The sequence below is a fragment of the Macrobrachium rosenbergii genome, chromosome 8 (assembly GCF_040412425.1).
Source record: "Macrobrachium rosenbergii isolate ZJJX-2024 chromosome 8, ASM4041242v1, whole genome shotgun sequence".
Lineage (NCBI taxonomy): Eukaryota > Metazoa > Arthropoda > Malacostraca > Decapoda > Palaemonidae > Macrobrachium > Macrobrachium rosenbergii.
Genome location: NC_089748.1, coordinates 10,700,504 through 10,717,184, shown reverse-complemented (window position 1 = coordinate 10,717,184; position 16,681 = coordinate 10,700,504). Strand labels below are relative to the sequence as shown.

Below are 16,681 nucleotides of genomic sequence, written 5' to 3'. Positions count from 1 at the left end.
CCCCTCCATAGCTAATACGGCAAAATTGTAACCAGTAAACACCCCTAAAAATACCAACATAACGTACCCTAGAGGTGTTTACTGGTTACAATTTTGCCGTGATTAGCTATGGAGGTGGTGGGGGCGGGCTTGCCGTGGAATGCCGGCTTAGACCTACCCTGCGTAGGTAATTCAAGTCGCAGAGTCTTCAAAGGTCATCACAGTTTAGTTACAACCGGCGACAAAATATTACTTTAAATTCTTGTAAAGCAAGTAAAATAACATAGAAAAACGCCAATTGCCACAGTCTAGCTCACCGCGGACAGCCGGCTTAGAATTACCAATATATGTTATATATATCCATTATATATTATAAAAGTATGCAATCAAGCTCTGGAATTTACTACGTTTCAGCCTTGTTATCCGTAAAGCTCTCGAGATAATCACCAATAGGTGGCAGCACACGTACTGTAAGTCTGTAAATGTGGAATGCGGCGATGCGCTGTAGACGACGATAATGATATTAACACATTTTAATGAAAATATCGATAATAACAACGTAGATATTGATTATAATACTAGCAGTAGTAATTGCGGTGATGGTAAGTGTGATAATGATAAATAATTATAATAAACTTTGGTTTTTAATAGGTTATTAGGATAACACCGAATGTTAGGCTAGGCTACAACATATACGTGACGTTTCATGTATAATTTCGGCCAAAATTCTTAAATTTTGAGCCTACATTATGTACATAGGATGCAGGGGGATTTTTTAGGCCAATTTTTGATTAAAAAGTGCGTCTTATACGCCGTCAAATACGGTATGTAGAATTTTAAGATATACCATACTGTAGTAAGTAGGGAATAGTTTGTCTCAGAATTAAAGCTTAAGGCTATATGTGCAATGGTCTGCCTATTTACAGTGTTATGATCTTGAGTTCATTTACATTTTTGCCCCAAGAAAAAACTCAGCAGATGATCCTTATAATCTGAAATACTATGCAATATTGCTAGCAACAGTTGGAATCCAGGTGCTACAGGATACCAATTAAAGTTGGAGTGTAAAAGTAATGTATAGTTACCTCATCTAAAGCTTTTATATTTTTCAGAACCTCGGCATGTAAGGTTTCATCTTCAGAGAGCAGTGCTACTTTTGAACTGTATCTTAAAGACAAACGGCCAAGGGCTTGCAATTTCTTGACAAGAAGTGTAATTGATTCTCTTGGTAGCTGAAATGTAAATACAGTTCATAAAATATTTATAATGTAAAAGCTTATTTACAGTATACAGAATAAATGAAAATGACATTATGAATAATCAAATTAGTACTCTATATTTAATCCTCACCCAAACCAAATCAAGAGCAATTAGATGATGTACTTACTTGAGCCTGTTTTACTGCAACTTGTGCTGACTCCCAAATAACCTCTAATCCAACAATAGGATTACTTCTGGTAACCTCCATTGTTTTAGTCAGAACCAATATCCAAGGATTAGTGACAGCATTTTCATATTCCTATTTAAACAAAGGCACAGAACAAGAAAAAATTAAAATATCTTCAAACCAATCAATAAATATGACAAATTACTTTATGATGCCATTTTGAATAAAAAAAACAAACATTAGCACACCAATTTCAACAAAACTTACATATAGTACATAGCTGTAAACCAAAAATCAAAAGCACGATGTATCAATAGAATGTATTTAGCAATTACCTCTGGACCAAATGGTGGCCATAGTTTAAGTAGGGTGATTATTGCCTGGGTCTGCTGTATTGAATTAATGTGAGTCAGCAGTGTGTCAAGCAAGCTTGCACGAGCTGCTCCTGAAGCCAGATGTTCTGGTTTCACACTAATAATATCATCTGGCCATGCAGCTCCTACAACATCACCAGTTTTCATGACACGGACAAGCTGTAGGTCTTCCTCATTTAGTGAGAGATACTGTAATATAAGGAATATATGAAGTCAATAAAAAAAAAATGCTACAAACTCTCCTGTCTGTCATACAAGCAGCCTCCAGACTGTCTAACAAATAAAATTCAAAGATTTTACTATTTGGTCAATCACTCCTAACATACTGTGTGACACGACACGGGCCCCTCCCCAGAAATAGATTTTTCCCTTTGTCAAAATCCTTTTTCTGGATCGGGGTCCCGTGTCAGCCGGTGAAATAATAACAGAGAAATAAACATCATTCTTATGCTAATAAAGACTTAAAACAGAGACGTTGAAAACTAGGAGAATTCTACCTTGAACATTAGTAAGGTCCTCTAAATTCATGTAATGAAAATAATGTAAGTGGTCACCGTCTAAGATCATGAGCTTAGGATTGAACCTGAATAGGCTTGTATTAAGAAAATACTTTCTGCCTAATAGCAGACACGATGTGGCCCCCCCTTTTTTTTTAAAAAGAGAGGATCTGACAAAATTGCGAAGTCCTGTCTAAAAAAGCCTGTAAGGAGAAAACTGGGCACAGAAACAGACCTTGTAAAAGGGGGAGTACTTTCAAGGTGACCACCAAAATGAGGACCTTCAACTGTAGATAGAAAATTAGGGTGAGAAACTGGACACTACCCCTGATGAGGGGAAACCAAAATGATTGGTTCCGCTAGACAGGGCAGACCGTACAGGAAAACTAACACTAGAAGCTAAGCTGATTAAAAATTTTGGGTCTTTCCCAACAAGGAAACACTCGCGGACTGTACACAAGGCAACACTAATTGCATTCCATGTTAGCACCCACCCCACTAGAATGATGTTTAACATGGGAGGGAGAGAATGAAAAAACAGTGGAGGGTCACCGGGTGACACGGGCCCCTCCCCAGAAATAGATTTTTCCTTTGTCAAAATCCTTTTTCTGGATCGGGGTCCCGTGTCAGCCGGTGAAATAATAACAGAGAAATAAATATCATTCTTATGCTATTAAAGACTTTAAATAGAGATGTTGAAAACTAGGGGGGAATTCCACCCTGAACATTAGAAAGAGAATTCCACCCTAAACATTAGTAAGGTCCTCTAAATTCATGTAATGAAAATAATGTAAGTGGCCACCGTCTAAGATCATGAGCTTTAGAATTGAATCTGAGTAGGCTTGTATTAAGAAAATACTTTCTGCCTAATAGCAGACACAATGACAGTAACCCCCTTTTTAAATAAAGAGAGGACCTGACAAAATTGCGAGGTCCTGTCTAAAAAAGCCTGCAAGGAGAAAACTGGGCACAGAGACAGACTTTGTGAAAGGGGAGTACTTTCCAAGGTGACCACCGAAAATGAGGACCCTCAACTGTAGATAGAAAGTTAGGGTGAGGAATTTGCAACACTACCCCTGATGAGGGGAAACCAAAATGATTGGTTCCGCTAGACAGGGCAGACAGTACATGAAAACTAGCACTAAAAGCTAAGCTGATTAAAAATTTTGGGTCTTCCCCAACAAGGAAAGGTAAGAACAAGATGATTGTTGGTTACCGAAGCTAACTCCGATACATTACTCAAAGACCAGGAAACCGAATGTGGACGGAGTACTGGTCTCAGACAAACACAGACCTTAGGGATGAAAGTTAAGGGCCTGTGAGTCTGGTACCAACAAAACACTTTCCCTGGGGCCAATGCGGCCGCATCATTGCTGTAGCTTCAAAAACTATGTGAAGAGTGCTAGTTACTTAACTGCAGAGCCATGCTGCAGTAGAGAAGGATCCCTTGACTGAATTTAGGAAAACAGTAATAACAGGATCAATATCAGTTTCCTCCCAAACTGTAAAATTCACAAAGACCACAAAGCCAGGGCACCAGAACTTTGAGGAGGCTGACGCAGGCTGAGTTTATACCAGTCATGGCAGCTTGATAGTTTGTGGCTGAAATGGGTTGCAAACAGACCTACTTCAAGGACCAGGAAAAGACCACAGGACTACCTGAATGACGCTTCGACTAAGGACTATTCCGACACCAGGGGGGAGGCCCTGGATAGGGAAAAGGTAGTGACCTTTTGGACCCCTACGAGAAGGGTGGCAGACAGAGGCACTTGTGCCTGTTGGTTATGGAGAAGAATGAACCATAACTTGAATGATGCAACTTCGAGTTTGAACCCACTTGTTTACGCAGCGCACTATTGCTGTTTCGTTCAGAACCAGCCTAAAATGGATCCTCTTGGGAGGAAGAAGATCCCCAAGGACAGGAAGACTGCCACAGCCCTCCAAAGCGTTGATATAGAACTGCCGGAACGTGACCGACTAAGTTCCATGTACTTCATGAGGCCAAAAATATCCACCCCACCCGCCCAGAGAGGTGACGGTGTGGAATACTGAGGCCGGAGGGGAAAGAGGAACTGACTTCGATAAGCACCTGACAGCCGTTCAAGGCCGGAGGTCAATATTCAAACAGGAGGAACCAGGGAGACATGTCCCTGACTCCGCCATACCCCGGATATAGACTCCAGCTTTGACTTCAGAAGGAGAACCGCCACTGAAGCAAACTGGAGAGAGCCCAAGACTTTTTCTTGGGCACGGCGAGAGGTATGCTTGTGTTGATGAAATGTTAGGTTGCCCTTGCTATCTCTTTCCGCTTCCACTGTATTCACAACTACTGAAGGCTACCCTCCAGATTCAGGTGGGATTCCTTCCTGTACTTAGAAGCCCAAAGACTCTAGAAAACCGATTATAATGACCGGTACCCTCAGGCAATTCCCGACGCTGGGTGCCCAAATGAGCCAGGCAACTAGATATGCGGCTAGCATAACCCTCTAATACCAGAGCTGTTGAACCACGGTATTGTTCAAACTGGCAAAGATTCTGGGGGCTGCATTGAGGAGGGTATGAACTTGAAGGGGTACGCCTGCTCCCCGAGTCTGTATCCCAAGAAGGGATAGAACCTTCCTGCAACCAAGATGTGAAAGGAAGCGTCGGAAAGGTCTATAGAGGTGGTTATGGCTCCACGGAGCAGTAGGAGCCGAGCCCACAAGACTGTAAGCAAGCGAGACTTGCCGCATTGAATGAGGAAAATAAACGGGACACGCCCGGAAAAATTTTCCAGTGGAAGGGAACTTCCTTGGCAGACTGAAAAAGCCTGACAGGCCATACACAAAGTCCTCCAGAACCTTGGCCGGAAACTGACCGAACCTGATTGGGGGAGGGGGACAGATAGTCCAGCTCCATCCCGGGTCTTGATAACTATACTCTGGGCCCAGGGACTGAAGTTCCAGTGGCCCTGAAAATGGTACAGCCTCCCACCCATATGAAAAATACTACTGGGAGGAGGCTTGATTGCCTCCCCTAAAGCGTATGCCTTCCCAAATTCTCGGAGAGGAGCAGGATGCTTCCCTGCTCCTATGATAACCCCGAGGATCAGAGCCTCTGGCAGAATGTCTAGTGAGAATTCTTTCCTTGGGTTTTCGTATGAAGCAAAGAAAACTCCGGCGGAGGCACATGGGGGAGGCAGAGACACACGGGGGAGTTACAAGGGGCTGACGTGTTGGCTGAACCCGCACACATCAAGGTGGAGGCTGAAAGTGAGAGGCTGACGGCTGCCCAGGGGCAGGAACCTGAAGAGCCTGCACCACCGCCTGAGCAGGGGGGCGCTTGAACTACAGGAACTTCTTGCCGGACTTGGGATAGGGCCCGGCAAGATCAGATTGTTTCCGCCCGTAAGGTAGACACCCACGAGAATGGAGGCTCTGATTAACATTAGTAGCCCCGAACGGACCGTAACAACGCCCACCTGGGGAAAAGAATAATTCCCCAGGTGAAACCGTTCATAAGACTTTTCGGCTCAAGGCGGAACGTGGCTGGCAAAAAATGTGTTTTCAGCTGTCCAACCAGACTGATGAAATAAAACGGGGCCTGCAGAAAACCTGACAAGAGAGATTTTATCAGGACCTGAAACAACTAACTGCCATTATATACCACAGACATTGTTTCTGTTAAAGTCAAAGAATTCCAGGGCCTGGCAAGCTTGCCTTACACCCCGTTTCAGTTTCCGGGAATTGACTCCGGAAGCTTAGGAGCTGTACGCTGAATAAATTAGAAGCGAAGTCCGGGGTTAGAAGATTCATTGTCAACGTATCTGTGATAACTGTCTCCGGAAATGCGTCAGCGGTTTATGTTCGAAACAAGCCTGTTGATAAGAGGGGCTACATCCGGCACAAGGGGTAGGAAGCAGGTCTCCCAAAGAGAGCACGGTAAGACCCCAAAGCTGGCGTGAACTTGGAATTCTCCGCCTGCCACTCCGTTAGAGTTCTCAACGGAGACGATGTGCCCAGCCCCTAGGGAAGATAAGGGCTCTCTTAGGGATCTTGCCAGATAGATACCATGCTCCTTCTGACAGTCTGGTAAAACCCGGATAAGGGGATACCAGGCCAGAAGGGAAGAAATGCAATTCCACCAACCTCCGTGTGCCCACACCCCCGAGATAGGAGGGTGCCTTCATGCTGGAAAGCATAAAGGGTTAGGCGCCAAAGGTTCCCCAGATCGAAGGGAAAAAGAGGTGGAGGTGTCCGGAACGACAGAATTCCGGAACGGAGCAGGATTTACAGGTGATTCATTGATAATGAGTCTTGAGATTAAACTCTTTGGGATTTATGCTCCAGGGAAAGGGAAGGCACGGACCATGAGGTAGATAGATATTTTGATAGGTTGTCAATGACTCCCAAATCGAGCTCCTTATAAGGAGACCCGTAAAAGAGTCTGCAACAAAGGAAGGATGGGGTAACCGCCTTGCTTTGCTTGGGCCGTGTCCCTTCCCAGAAGATGAGGCCAAACTCGTAGACGGCACCGGATTAGAGATCCAAGACGTCCTCGAGGGGGCCCTGGAGTGGGTCTTCTTGTTTGTTTTTTTTTTTTTTTAAAAGGGTCTTTCTTAAATGATTTCACCTTAAGGACGGTAGACCAGGAACCGTCGAAAAGGGATGAGGAGCTAACGAATCCCCTAAAGGAAAAGTTCGCCTCACTTTATTCCGAGCTAAGCGGAAAAGGTTTGCCTCACTTATTCTCGCACCTACTTATCGCTCCGGGACGATGTTCACAGGTTCGAGAACGAGACAGAAGGCCACAACATCTTCAGAAAATTCTCCGTAAACAGCTAACTTATTTAAAAAGCACCGGGTCAACTCTTGGACTCCGGTAAACAAAGGGGCAGCAACTTCTTCAGCAACTGACACTGAGAACTGGGCGCCAAGGAAAGGAACATTACAAATGTCCACCGAAAGGACATAGGAATTTCCCGACTCTACGATGCGCCCGAAGCTGCTGACCCCAGACTAGAGTTACGAGACTTGCGGCCGGCCTCCAGGAAGGGAAAATTAGGACCCCAAACACCGGAGGAGCAACTATTAATAAGTCATATGAGATGGAGTTTGGCGAAGGAAAAACCGATAGGTGTATATGAAACCTACCGATTTATCGAGAATCTCGCCCGGAGACGGAGTTTGGCAGAAGGAAATCGATAGGCATATATGAAACCTACCGATTCACCAAGAATCTCGCCCGGAGAGAGCCCAAACACCGAAAGAGCGACTATTAATAAGCCACATGAGGCGGAGTTTGACGGAGGTAAAAACGACAGGTGTATATGAAACCTACGGATTCATCAGGTAGCCTGCTCGGAGAGAGCATAGCGTACAACGCAATCCTGCCGGGTGCCAAATGACTAACAATAAGCCATATGAGGCGGCGTTTGGCGGAGATAAAACCGATAGGTGTAAATAAAACCTACGGATTCATCAAGTAGCCTGCTCAGAGAGAGCATAGCGTACTTTATAACCTTCCGAGCCAAGAAAAAGCCACATGAGGCGGAGTTTGGCGGAGACAAAACCGACAGGTGTACATAAAACCTACGGTTTCATCAAGAAGTCTGCTCGGGGAGAGCATAGCGTACTTCACAACCTTCCGTGCCAAACTATAAATTCTCCAATACAGACTGCGCACCGGAATGGGAACCATATACTCCGTGACCGCTGGCTTGTTGCAGGAAAGCGGAGCATTCCTGTACTCGACAAAGCCAGCTGAAAACGTATGAGAAGTGCGCATGCTGGAACGGATGCGCATGCTGGAACGGATGCCGGAGCAGAGTACCGTAGCAGCGACTTAGCCTAGTCAGACCAGGAAAACCCCCGGGGAAATCCGGAGAGAAAACCGGGCTAACAGGACAAATCTCATAGACATAAAAACAGAGTCAACGGAACATTCCGGAGCGACCATATTTAAACAATATGTGACGGATATAAACATAGTGGAAAGGTTATGAACTGTTCGGAAGTATGCGCACTCAAAGCCAAGAGAGGAAAAACCCCCGGAGGAGGATATCCTGAACGAAGTGATAGCGGTGGGGGGAAAAAACGCCAACCGCTAAACACTAAAACCGCCGGAGCAGTAAGCAAGGAGAGCGCCCAACAAGATAATGAAACACCGAACAGGAAGTAGCAAAATGGAGGGGGAACGCCGAAAGTAAACAAACAGAAGACAGTTAGGTGGAAAACGCTAACTGGCCTCATATGAGATCCCAACAGTGAGGTGCGAACATGTAGGAAGCACCACGAAGGGAAACAGTCGACGTAAAAGGAAGGGGGTAGGATAGGCCAGGAGGTTGGTAACCCAAAGTAGCGACCAGGGTGAGACAGCACTCCCGAGCGCCCAAAGATTGTCATAGATCCCCGCTATGTGAGCTGTGTTGCACGACAAGAGCGAGAGAAAAGGAGAGGAAGGGCAAAAACCTCTACGGCCAGGAGAGCAAAGAAAGGTAAAAGGAGTATGAACAGGAGTGGGGAGAGCACTCCCGGTCATCTCCAGGCCCAGGTGGAGTGCCAACCGATAAGGTCAGACACACCGAGGGACAACCAATCAATGCAGAGGGAGGGGATGTAGGCTACAGCACAAAATAAGGATAAATTGCTCTCAAGCCTTGGAAAGTTAACAAACTTTGAAAACGAACCAAGGGGAGAGAGAGCAAAGGATAAAAAGGGGGAGAAGGGGATTCTCGATACCACAAAATAATATATATAGTCGGTAAAAGGAGTGTGAACAGGAGTGGGGAGAGCACCCCTGGTCACCTTTGGTAAGCAACCCAAAGAAGGATTGAACTAGGATAGGCTACGCAGGTAAACCCTTGCTATTCCAGCTTAACTTATTAGGAACATTAGCCTAAGTGAAAAGCTGAAACAGGGAGAGGGTGAACGTAAGCAATATATCCAAGCCAAAACCAAACCAAGGGAAGCACCAGACATAAAACACATATATACAGAACGAGATCACAGACATGAAACTCATACGTTACAGATCGAGATCGCCCCCTCTCTAAACGATTTTTTCCCGAAGGGAAAAAGTGCCATAGCCAACCCCTAGGCTAACCTAACTGAGGCGATGCAAAGGAAGGAAGCCTAGGAGAGGGATAAAGGCTAACTAATAACTCAAATAAAAAAATAATAAAACAAAAATTTTCTATAAGGCACATGTAGGAGGATAGGCAGGCCCAACACGACATGAACGTGAAGGGAACTGGCCGACCTCCAGTTAAATAATCAACAAAATTCAAAAGCATCCGAGCACAAGGTCAAAACTTAAATTTACCAATGAAAATCATGTTCCCATAAGCTTAGAAAAGTGAGAGTCTAAAATAAGGCAAAATAAAGCCAAAATAATAAGCAAATAGGCCCGAGGGGGAACCACGTAGCCTAAACAGCAAGACAGCACTTGACCAGCAAGGGAACACAAAATTCACAAAATAAACAAAATTATAAAAGTAAAAAACCGTAACAGTACCAATGAAAATAAGATTCCTAAAGGCTAAGAGAAGTGAGGGACAAAATTAAGGCATAATGAAGCCATGATAATAATATGCGAATGGGCCTCACTTCGAGGGGTAGCTAGCTCGTAGCCTAAACGCTAAACATCACTTCTCATAGTAAAGGGGTACAGAACAAACATAAAATTAACAAACCCACTAAAGTTAGGAATCATTAATTGGGAAAATATCCCAAACAAAAAAAGGTATACAAATAAAAACACAAAACAAACATGCCGACCCAAGACCAAGAGAGGTAATGAGACGCCGTGAGAGGAGATCGAGACGGGCATTATAAATCCCTTTAATTATTAAACTAAAGGAAAATAAGGAGCCTCAATCGCCTAAAAAACAACAAAACACTGGTACTCAAGTTGTCGAAGAAGAACTTGCGAGCATGCCATAAAAATGCCAAAATAAAGCACAAAATAAGGATCACAACGAAATTACGTGTGAACGAAATCGCGTGCTAAAATGGAATGAGATTAGTGTTGCCTTGTGTACAGTCCGCGAGTGGTGCATGGGCTTGTATCGCACCTCTCTCGTTGGGACTTTTGACATTGGGAATCTTTATAGGGCAGGGTCCCGTGATTGTGACACTCACCCCTTTTACCATATACGACTCCATTTCTTGAGCTCGCTCTGGGGGTAGTAACCCCAGCTTTACATTTAGCTTTTCTCTGGTATCTAGCAACGGAATTACCTAGAAATAAGTGCTGAATGGATTATTTCACCGGGTGACACGGGCCCCTCCCCAGAAATAGATTTTTCCTTTGTCAAAATCCTTTTTTACTAAGATATACTTAAAGACATGAGAGAATTTAAGGGCCAAATAAGCAAAGGGCAATTAATCCTAATTACTGTTTCCCTTAGCTGGAGCAAATACCAGTGGGCAGTCTAGAAAACTGTAATTTTTATATTAATAATAATCAGGAAGTTTTTACAACCCAACATGCTGACATAGCTACTACCTAGTTAGCAACATTCTAAATGGTTCTTATTACTATATTCAAAACATGGTTAGTTATAACACCAGAAATTTTTCTTACTATACACGATTGCTTACTGTTCAACTTCATGTTCTCCCAAGATAAAATGCTGTCATTCCAGAATCTGCATATGAAACCGATTAGTTTTGTAATGTATTGGCATATTAAGCACATTGGAATTCAAAACTGCAAATTACCAATGAATAAATACATAACTTTTATGCTTTTCCTGCAATTATTGAAAGTTATGACAATCAGCAGGCTTTTAAAAACAATGTAACACTACAGCCTCTTGTATCTGGAAGGACAAAAAAAATTATATGACAAGGTCAAATGAAAAGTGAACTATAAATCAATATCCTTGTTTGTTACGGCCATCCACAGCATATTATTCTGCTAGCAGGATACATCATGCATTAATTTCTTCAACTCCTTAAGCAATTCCAAAAAAATCTGTCACTGTAAATGGAAGAAAAAGTCATAGCCTCAAGATCAAATTTTATATAACACTAGTACATGTAAGGGGACCCCTTTAACCCCTAAACACCTATTGGACGTATCATACGTCGACTAAAATTGTTTGTTGGGTGCCGAGTGGACGATCCGTGCACGCCGACTACAAAAATTTCAACCTTCGTCAACTTTGACTCGACCGAAATGATCGAAAACTCAATTGTAAGCTAAAACTCTTACATTCTAGTAATATTCAATCATGTACCTTCATTTTGCAACCAATTGGAAGTCTCTAGCACAATATTTCAATTTATGGTGAATTTTTGAAAAAAACTTTTTTCTTACGCACGGGCAGTAACTCAGCCGAAAATTTCATAAATGCTTTCGTCATTTTGTCGTAATTTTTGCACTGTTCTATATTAGCCGTTACATAAAGTTTTATATATGAAAATGTGCGCAATTTCATGTACAATACAGCAAAATACAACCCATGGTTGTAGCTTTTATCAGTTTGGAAATATTTTCATATAAACCACAATAACTGCCAAAATTTCAACCTTTGGTCAACTTTGACTCGACCGAAATGGTCAAAAAACACAATTTTAAACTAAAACTCTTACGATCTAGTAATATTCAATCATTTACCTTCATTTTGCAACCAATTGGAAGTCTCTAGTACAATATTTCGATTTATGGTGAATTTTTGAAAAAAACTTTTTCCTTACGTCCGCGCCAGAAATTCTTTCAACACGTTGTTGTAATGTTTGCACTGTTTTATATTAGTCTTTACATAAACGTTTATATATAGAAATGTGCGCAATTTCATTTAGAATACAACAGAAAATAACTCATGGTTGTAGCTTTTATCAGTTTTGAAATATTTTCATATAAATCACGATAACTGCCAAAATTTCAAGCTTCAGTCAACTTTAACTCGACCGAAATGGTAAAAAACGCAATTATAAGCTAAAACTCTTACATTCTAGTAATATTCAATCATGTACCTTCATTTTGCAACAAACTGGAAGTCTCTAGCACAATATTTCGATTTATGGTGAATTTCTGAAAAATATTTTTTCCTTATGTCTCGCGCTGCAACTCGCTGAACATCTCGGAAATTCTTTCGTCATGTTGTCGTAATGTTTGCATCATTTTACATTAGTCGTTACATAAACTTTTATATATGAAAATGTGCACAATTTCATGTAGAATACAACAGAAAATAGCTCATGGTTGTATCTTTTATCAGTTTTGAAATATTTTCATATAAATCACAATAAATAGAAAAAATTTGACTTTCGGTCAACTTTTAACTCGACCGAAATGGTCGAAAACTGCAATTGTAAGCTAAAACACTTATAGTCTAGTAATATTCAATCAATTAGCTTCATTTTTCAACAAACGGGAAGTCTCTAGCACAATATTTCGATTTATGGTGAATTTTTGAAAAAACATTTTTTACGTCCTATGCGTTACAATTCATGCATCATTTTGTGATAATATTTTCTCTGTGTTGCTTTGATCGTTTTAAAATTTGTTATATACCAAAATCATCGCAATTTAGTGTACAATACAACTAAAAAAAATTAACTCATTAGCTTTAACCGTTTTGCTTACAGCGTGATTTGTATACAATTATATACGAGTTTTTTTTTCCGCTGTCATCTATTCCAATATTTATATATGATAATGATATTTTTTTTATTTCTGATGGTTGCATACTAAACTTCAGGCAATGACAAAAAAATGAGCCAAAAATGAACTCTTAATCTTAAAAACTAAGCGTGCTGTGATTTTTTGAAAAAAACTTTTTTTCCGCTTCGGCGCTAACTCACCGAACGCCGCCGGCATACGGGAGACGTTTTTGTAAATAGGGCTTCGGCATTAAAGGGATAACAGAAAATGGTTTTCAAAGATAATAGGTAAGTTACACAAGTGTGCTGATCACTTCCTGTAATCTATCCTTGAACTAGCCAGTAGTGGTAACATTTGCAACTTCAGTTGATAGTCTTTCAAAATCACCAAAATCACACACTCTTATATGTGGGGAAGTTTGCATGGCTGATGATGAACCTTTTTAGTTTCAGTTGCCATCCACTGGATCTAGTTTAGTTACGACCTGGTAGATGGTTTCTTGTAATAGCTCAGCAATCAGCTGAGGATGTCCCTCTCCCTGATACCAGTACTTGTCGTCCTGAACCTGTTTTCACAAAACTTGCACTTCACTCTAGGGATGTTAAGAAAATTCCTGATAATCTTGATAGGTTGGGTGAAGAAGATCTTGATGGTTTCCTCCCTTTGTTTTTTGAAAGGTTGTCTCCCAAGATTAGTAGATTCTATAGATTTTATGTCGACGTAGTATCTTTGTGGATGAGCCCAAGCTTAGTAATGCAGTGCCTGTTCCAAACAATGGCATATCTGCAGACTGCAGTAACTACAGGCCAATTTCCATTTCTCTTGTGCTCTCCAAAGTTGCAGAAAAACTGATTTTTAAGCTACTATACAAGTATGTGGAATCAACAGGATTGTTAGCTGGTAGTCAAAATGCATATAGGAAGCAGTTGGGTACCTACGATGCTCTTTTAGATTTGACATAACATTTGCAAGAGAACCTTGATGAGGGTTTTGGGTGTAGAGTAACTCGAATCGATTATAGAGCTGCTTTCAATTTAGTAACTCACAGAATACTGAAGTAGGTGGATATGTTTTAGGACTGCTTCAAGATTTCCTTACAGGTAGGCAATATGGTATCTTTAGCAAACCAAGACCTATTGTGTCTGGAGTTCCACTGTTATTTTAAGTGTATACAAGTGATATGGTTGTTGGCCTCGATAGCAAGATTGCTCAGTATGCCGATGATGCAACACTTGTGGATAGTATAGTAAAGTCTTCACTAATGAGAAATGAAGTTGCCCCTACCCTCAATCAGGAAATGGACTGGATCAGTGAATGGTGTAGTCAGAAGGGTATGATGCTGAACTCCAGTAAAACAAAAACACTATTGATCAGCAAATCTTTTACTGTACAGATTTCCCAGGTGGATGGGACTCTTCTCAATGAGTCTGAAGCTTTAAATATTCTGGGTGTAACTTCTGACTCACATCTTACTCTCAAGCAAGCTTCTTTATTGAAGGACCGCATAAGAAAGCTCTGATGGAGAAGGAAGAGGAACATGTCACTTGAAAATAGGTCTGGCCACTCAAGCAATAAGTTTTATATTGTGTTTTCTGGCTATGTTGTCAACAAAAACATAGATCAACTTAGGGTTAAATAATCTACAGTCCAGCGAGTCAAAAATCCAAGAGGCCTTATGACCTAGTGGGATAGCATCAGAAAATGAGGAGTAAATGTGGTCCCTCCTTTTCAGGAAGATGGTGGTATATGTATTAACTGTCTTGCCAATGCCAGCTGTACAGTAATAGTCATTAAAAGATGCAACTGGCCATGAGTATATCCTTGATTACCTTAGGCCTTGCCTAGACAGTCCTAGGTATAGCCTGCAGAGGAGCCAAAAGCCAGTACTAATACCTAATCTTGAATCCTGAATATCAGAATCACAAAGGCAGGGTGCAACTCCGTACTTCTGTCTATCAATGGATGATATGCAAAACAAAAAAAATACTTCCAAATTGGGTCAATTTGACAAGGTTGTCGTCTGAAAAGATTTTCACCTTGATGTCCATTTTTTTTTTTTTAGACTGAAAGGACAAAATATTTGATGAACAGCCTACCCCAAAATGCTCATTATTCATACTACAGTATTTATCTTTTGTTATACCTTTACTGTATGTCCCTTGATTTACAAATTGGTGAAGATAATTTTTTGTATGAAATTCTATTGGACATATTGCTTCTCTCTTTCAGAGTTGTACCTGGAGGCTTGGCAACTTAAAAGGAAAAAGGAACATTTTTCTGTTATACTTCAAGTGTTTCTTTGGTCTAAGGATATTTAAAATAACAAATGTCAATATACCTATTGTTTACGGTAAAAATACACATACAAATATCATAAACACACTTCTTCTGTGAAGCTAGGCTTTCCAAAACACAAAAATGCACATAAACAATAATATGAATGATATTAAGAATATACAAGACTGGTGATAGAAAAAGATTACTAGGCAGCTGCTTGTGGTATGGAATGCTTGAAGGACCAATGCTCTACATCTAGAAAAGCCACTCATACAACAGTTATTAAGAAATCACAGAAAATCTGAGAAAAAATAGACATTCCAATCTACTGTGTTTTGCCAGTGTCAAGAGTAGCCATTAAACACTTGAAGGTATTCATGTGAGGAGTGTGAATGTGATAAAATTACCCAAACAGTTAGAAATATTCTCCCCGTATACAATGGGATAATTTTTGGTTTCAGAATCTGGACAATATTTATTGAAAATATACCGTATATACCAGTGTATAAGGCAATTCTGCGTATAAGATGACCACCCATTTTCATGTAAAAATTAGGTGAGTGGTATGTTCGCCGTATAAGATGACCTCCAATTTGTTATATTAAATAACACTATCAGCTTATGTAAGTTAGTTTGTACAAATAAAATCAATAATTATTGGAAATATCGTACCAAAAATATATAAAATCAGTACTGTATGTTCAGGATTTTAGAATGTTTGGCAAAGTTCACCATTACGAAGAAATACTTTTGTATTCCCTTAGGAAAAATATAAACATCATGACAAATGCTCAACGCCTGTGACATCGCTATCGGTGGAGTAATACCCGCTGGAAGTAGATCTGCATGAATGTATGCCTTTCAAATTGGAATGAACCTCGATATTAAGGATAACTGGGGAACTATCGATATCACAAAACCCATTAGTTTGATTATAAAATACTGCCAAGGAAATACTGGCCTTCAGTAAACAACAAGGTTTGTGAGTCAAGCACAATTGGGAACTACGAGCAATTGAGCATGGTTGTGTTTCACAAACAAAAAAGTTAGACTACCCCGATTTGCCCTTTGGGTAACTTCAAATTATCTATCAATCAATGTTAAAAGGGCATTGTATAATAGGTATCAATAACAAAATTTTCTAATATTATCACCTTATATTGTAATAATGGTGTCGTTAGTGATTCACTTCAATTACTTATGGTTTTACCATTTTTACAGTTTTGTTTACAGTCAATAGTTGTGACAGTAGTTAACTATGGACACTTCGGGGTATCATTAGAAATCTCGGCAGGATTTAAGGTCTGCTTTTTATACTCAGTGTATAAGATGACCCCCCATTTTGCGAGAGATTTTTTAAGGTTAAAATTAAGTATACCTTAGTTTTACCAGACCACTGAGCTGATTAACAGCTCTCCTAGGGCTGGCCCATAGGATTAGACTTATTTAACGTGGCTAAGAACCAACTGGTTACTTAGCAACGGGACCTACAGCTTATTGTGGAATCCAAACCACATTATAGCGAGAGATGAATTTCTATCACCAGAAATAAACTCCTCTAACTCTTTAAAGTT

The 16,681-nt window shown here is 40.9% G+C and overlaps 1 protein-coding gene across 1 annotated transcript in view; it reads right to left on the bottom strand.

Annotated features, from left to right (window-relative positions):
* Nucleotides 1–16,681, bottom strand: part of LOC136840600 (NBAS subunit of NRZ tethering complex-like) — a 791,298-nt gene that overhangs the window by 17,491 nt on the left and 757,126 nt on the right. Inside the window, 3 exon segments of the mRNA XM_067107278.1 lie at nucleotides 1,065–1,211; nucleotides 1,367–1,498; nucleotides 1,702–1,929. Coding sequence (XP_066963379.1) covers nucleotides 1,065–1,211; nucleotides 1,367–1,498; nucleotides 1,702–1,929 — 507 coding nt within the window.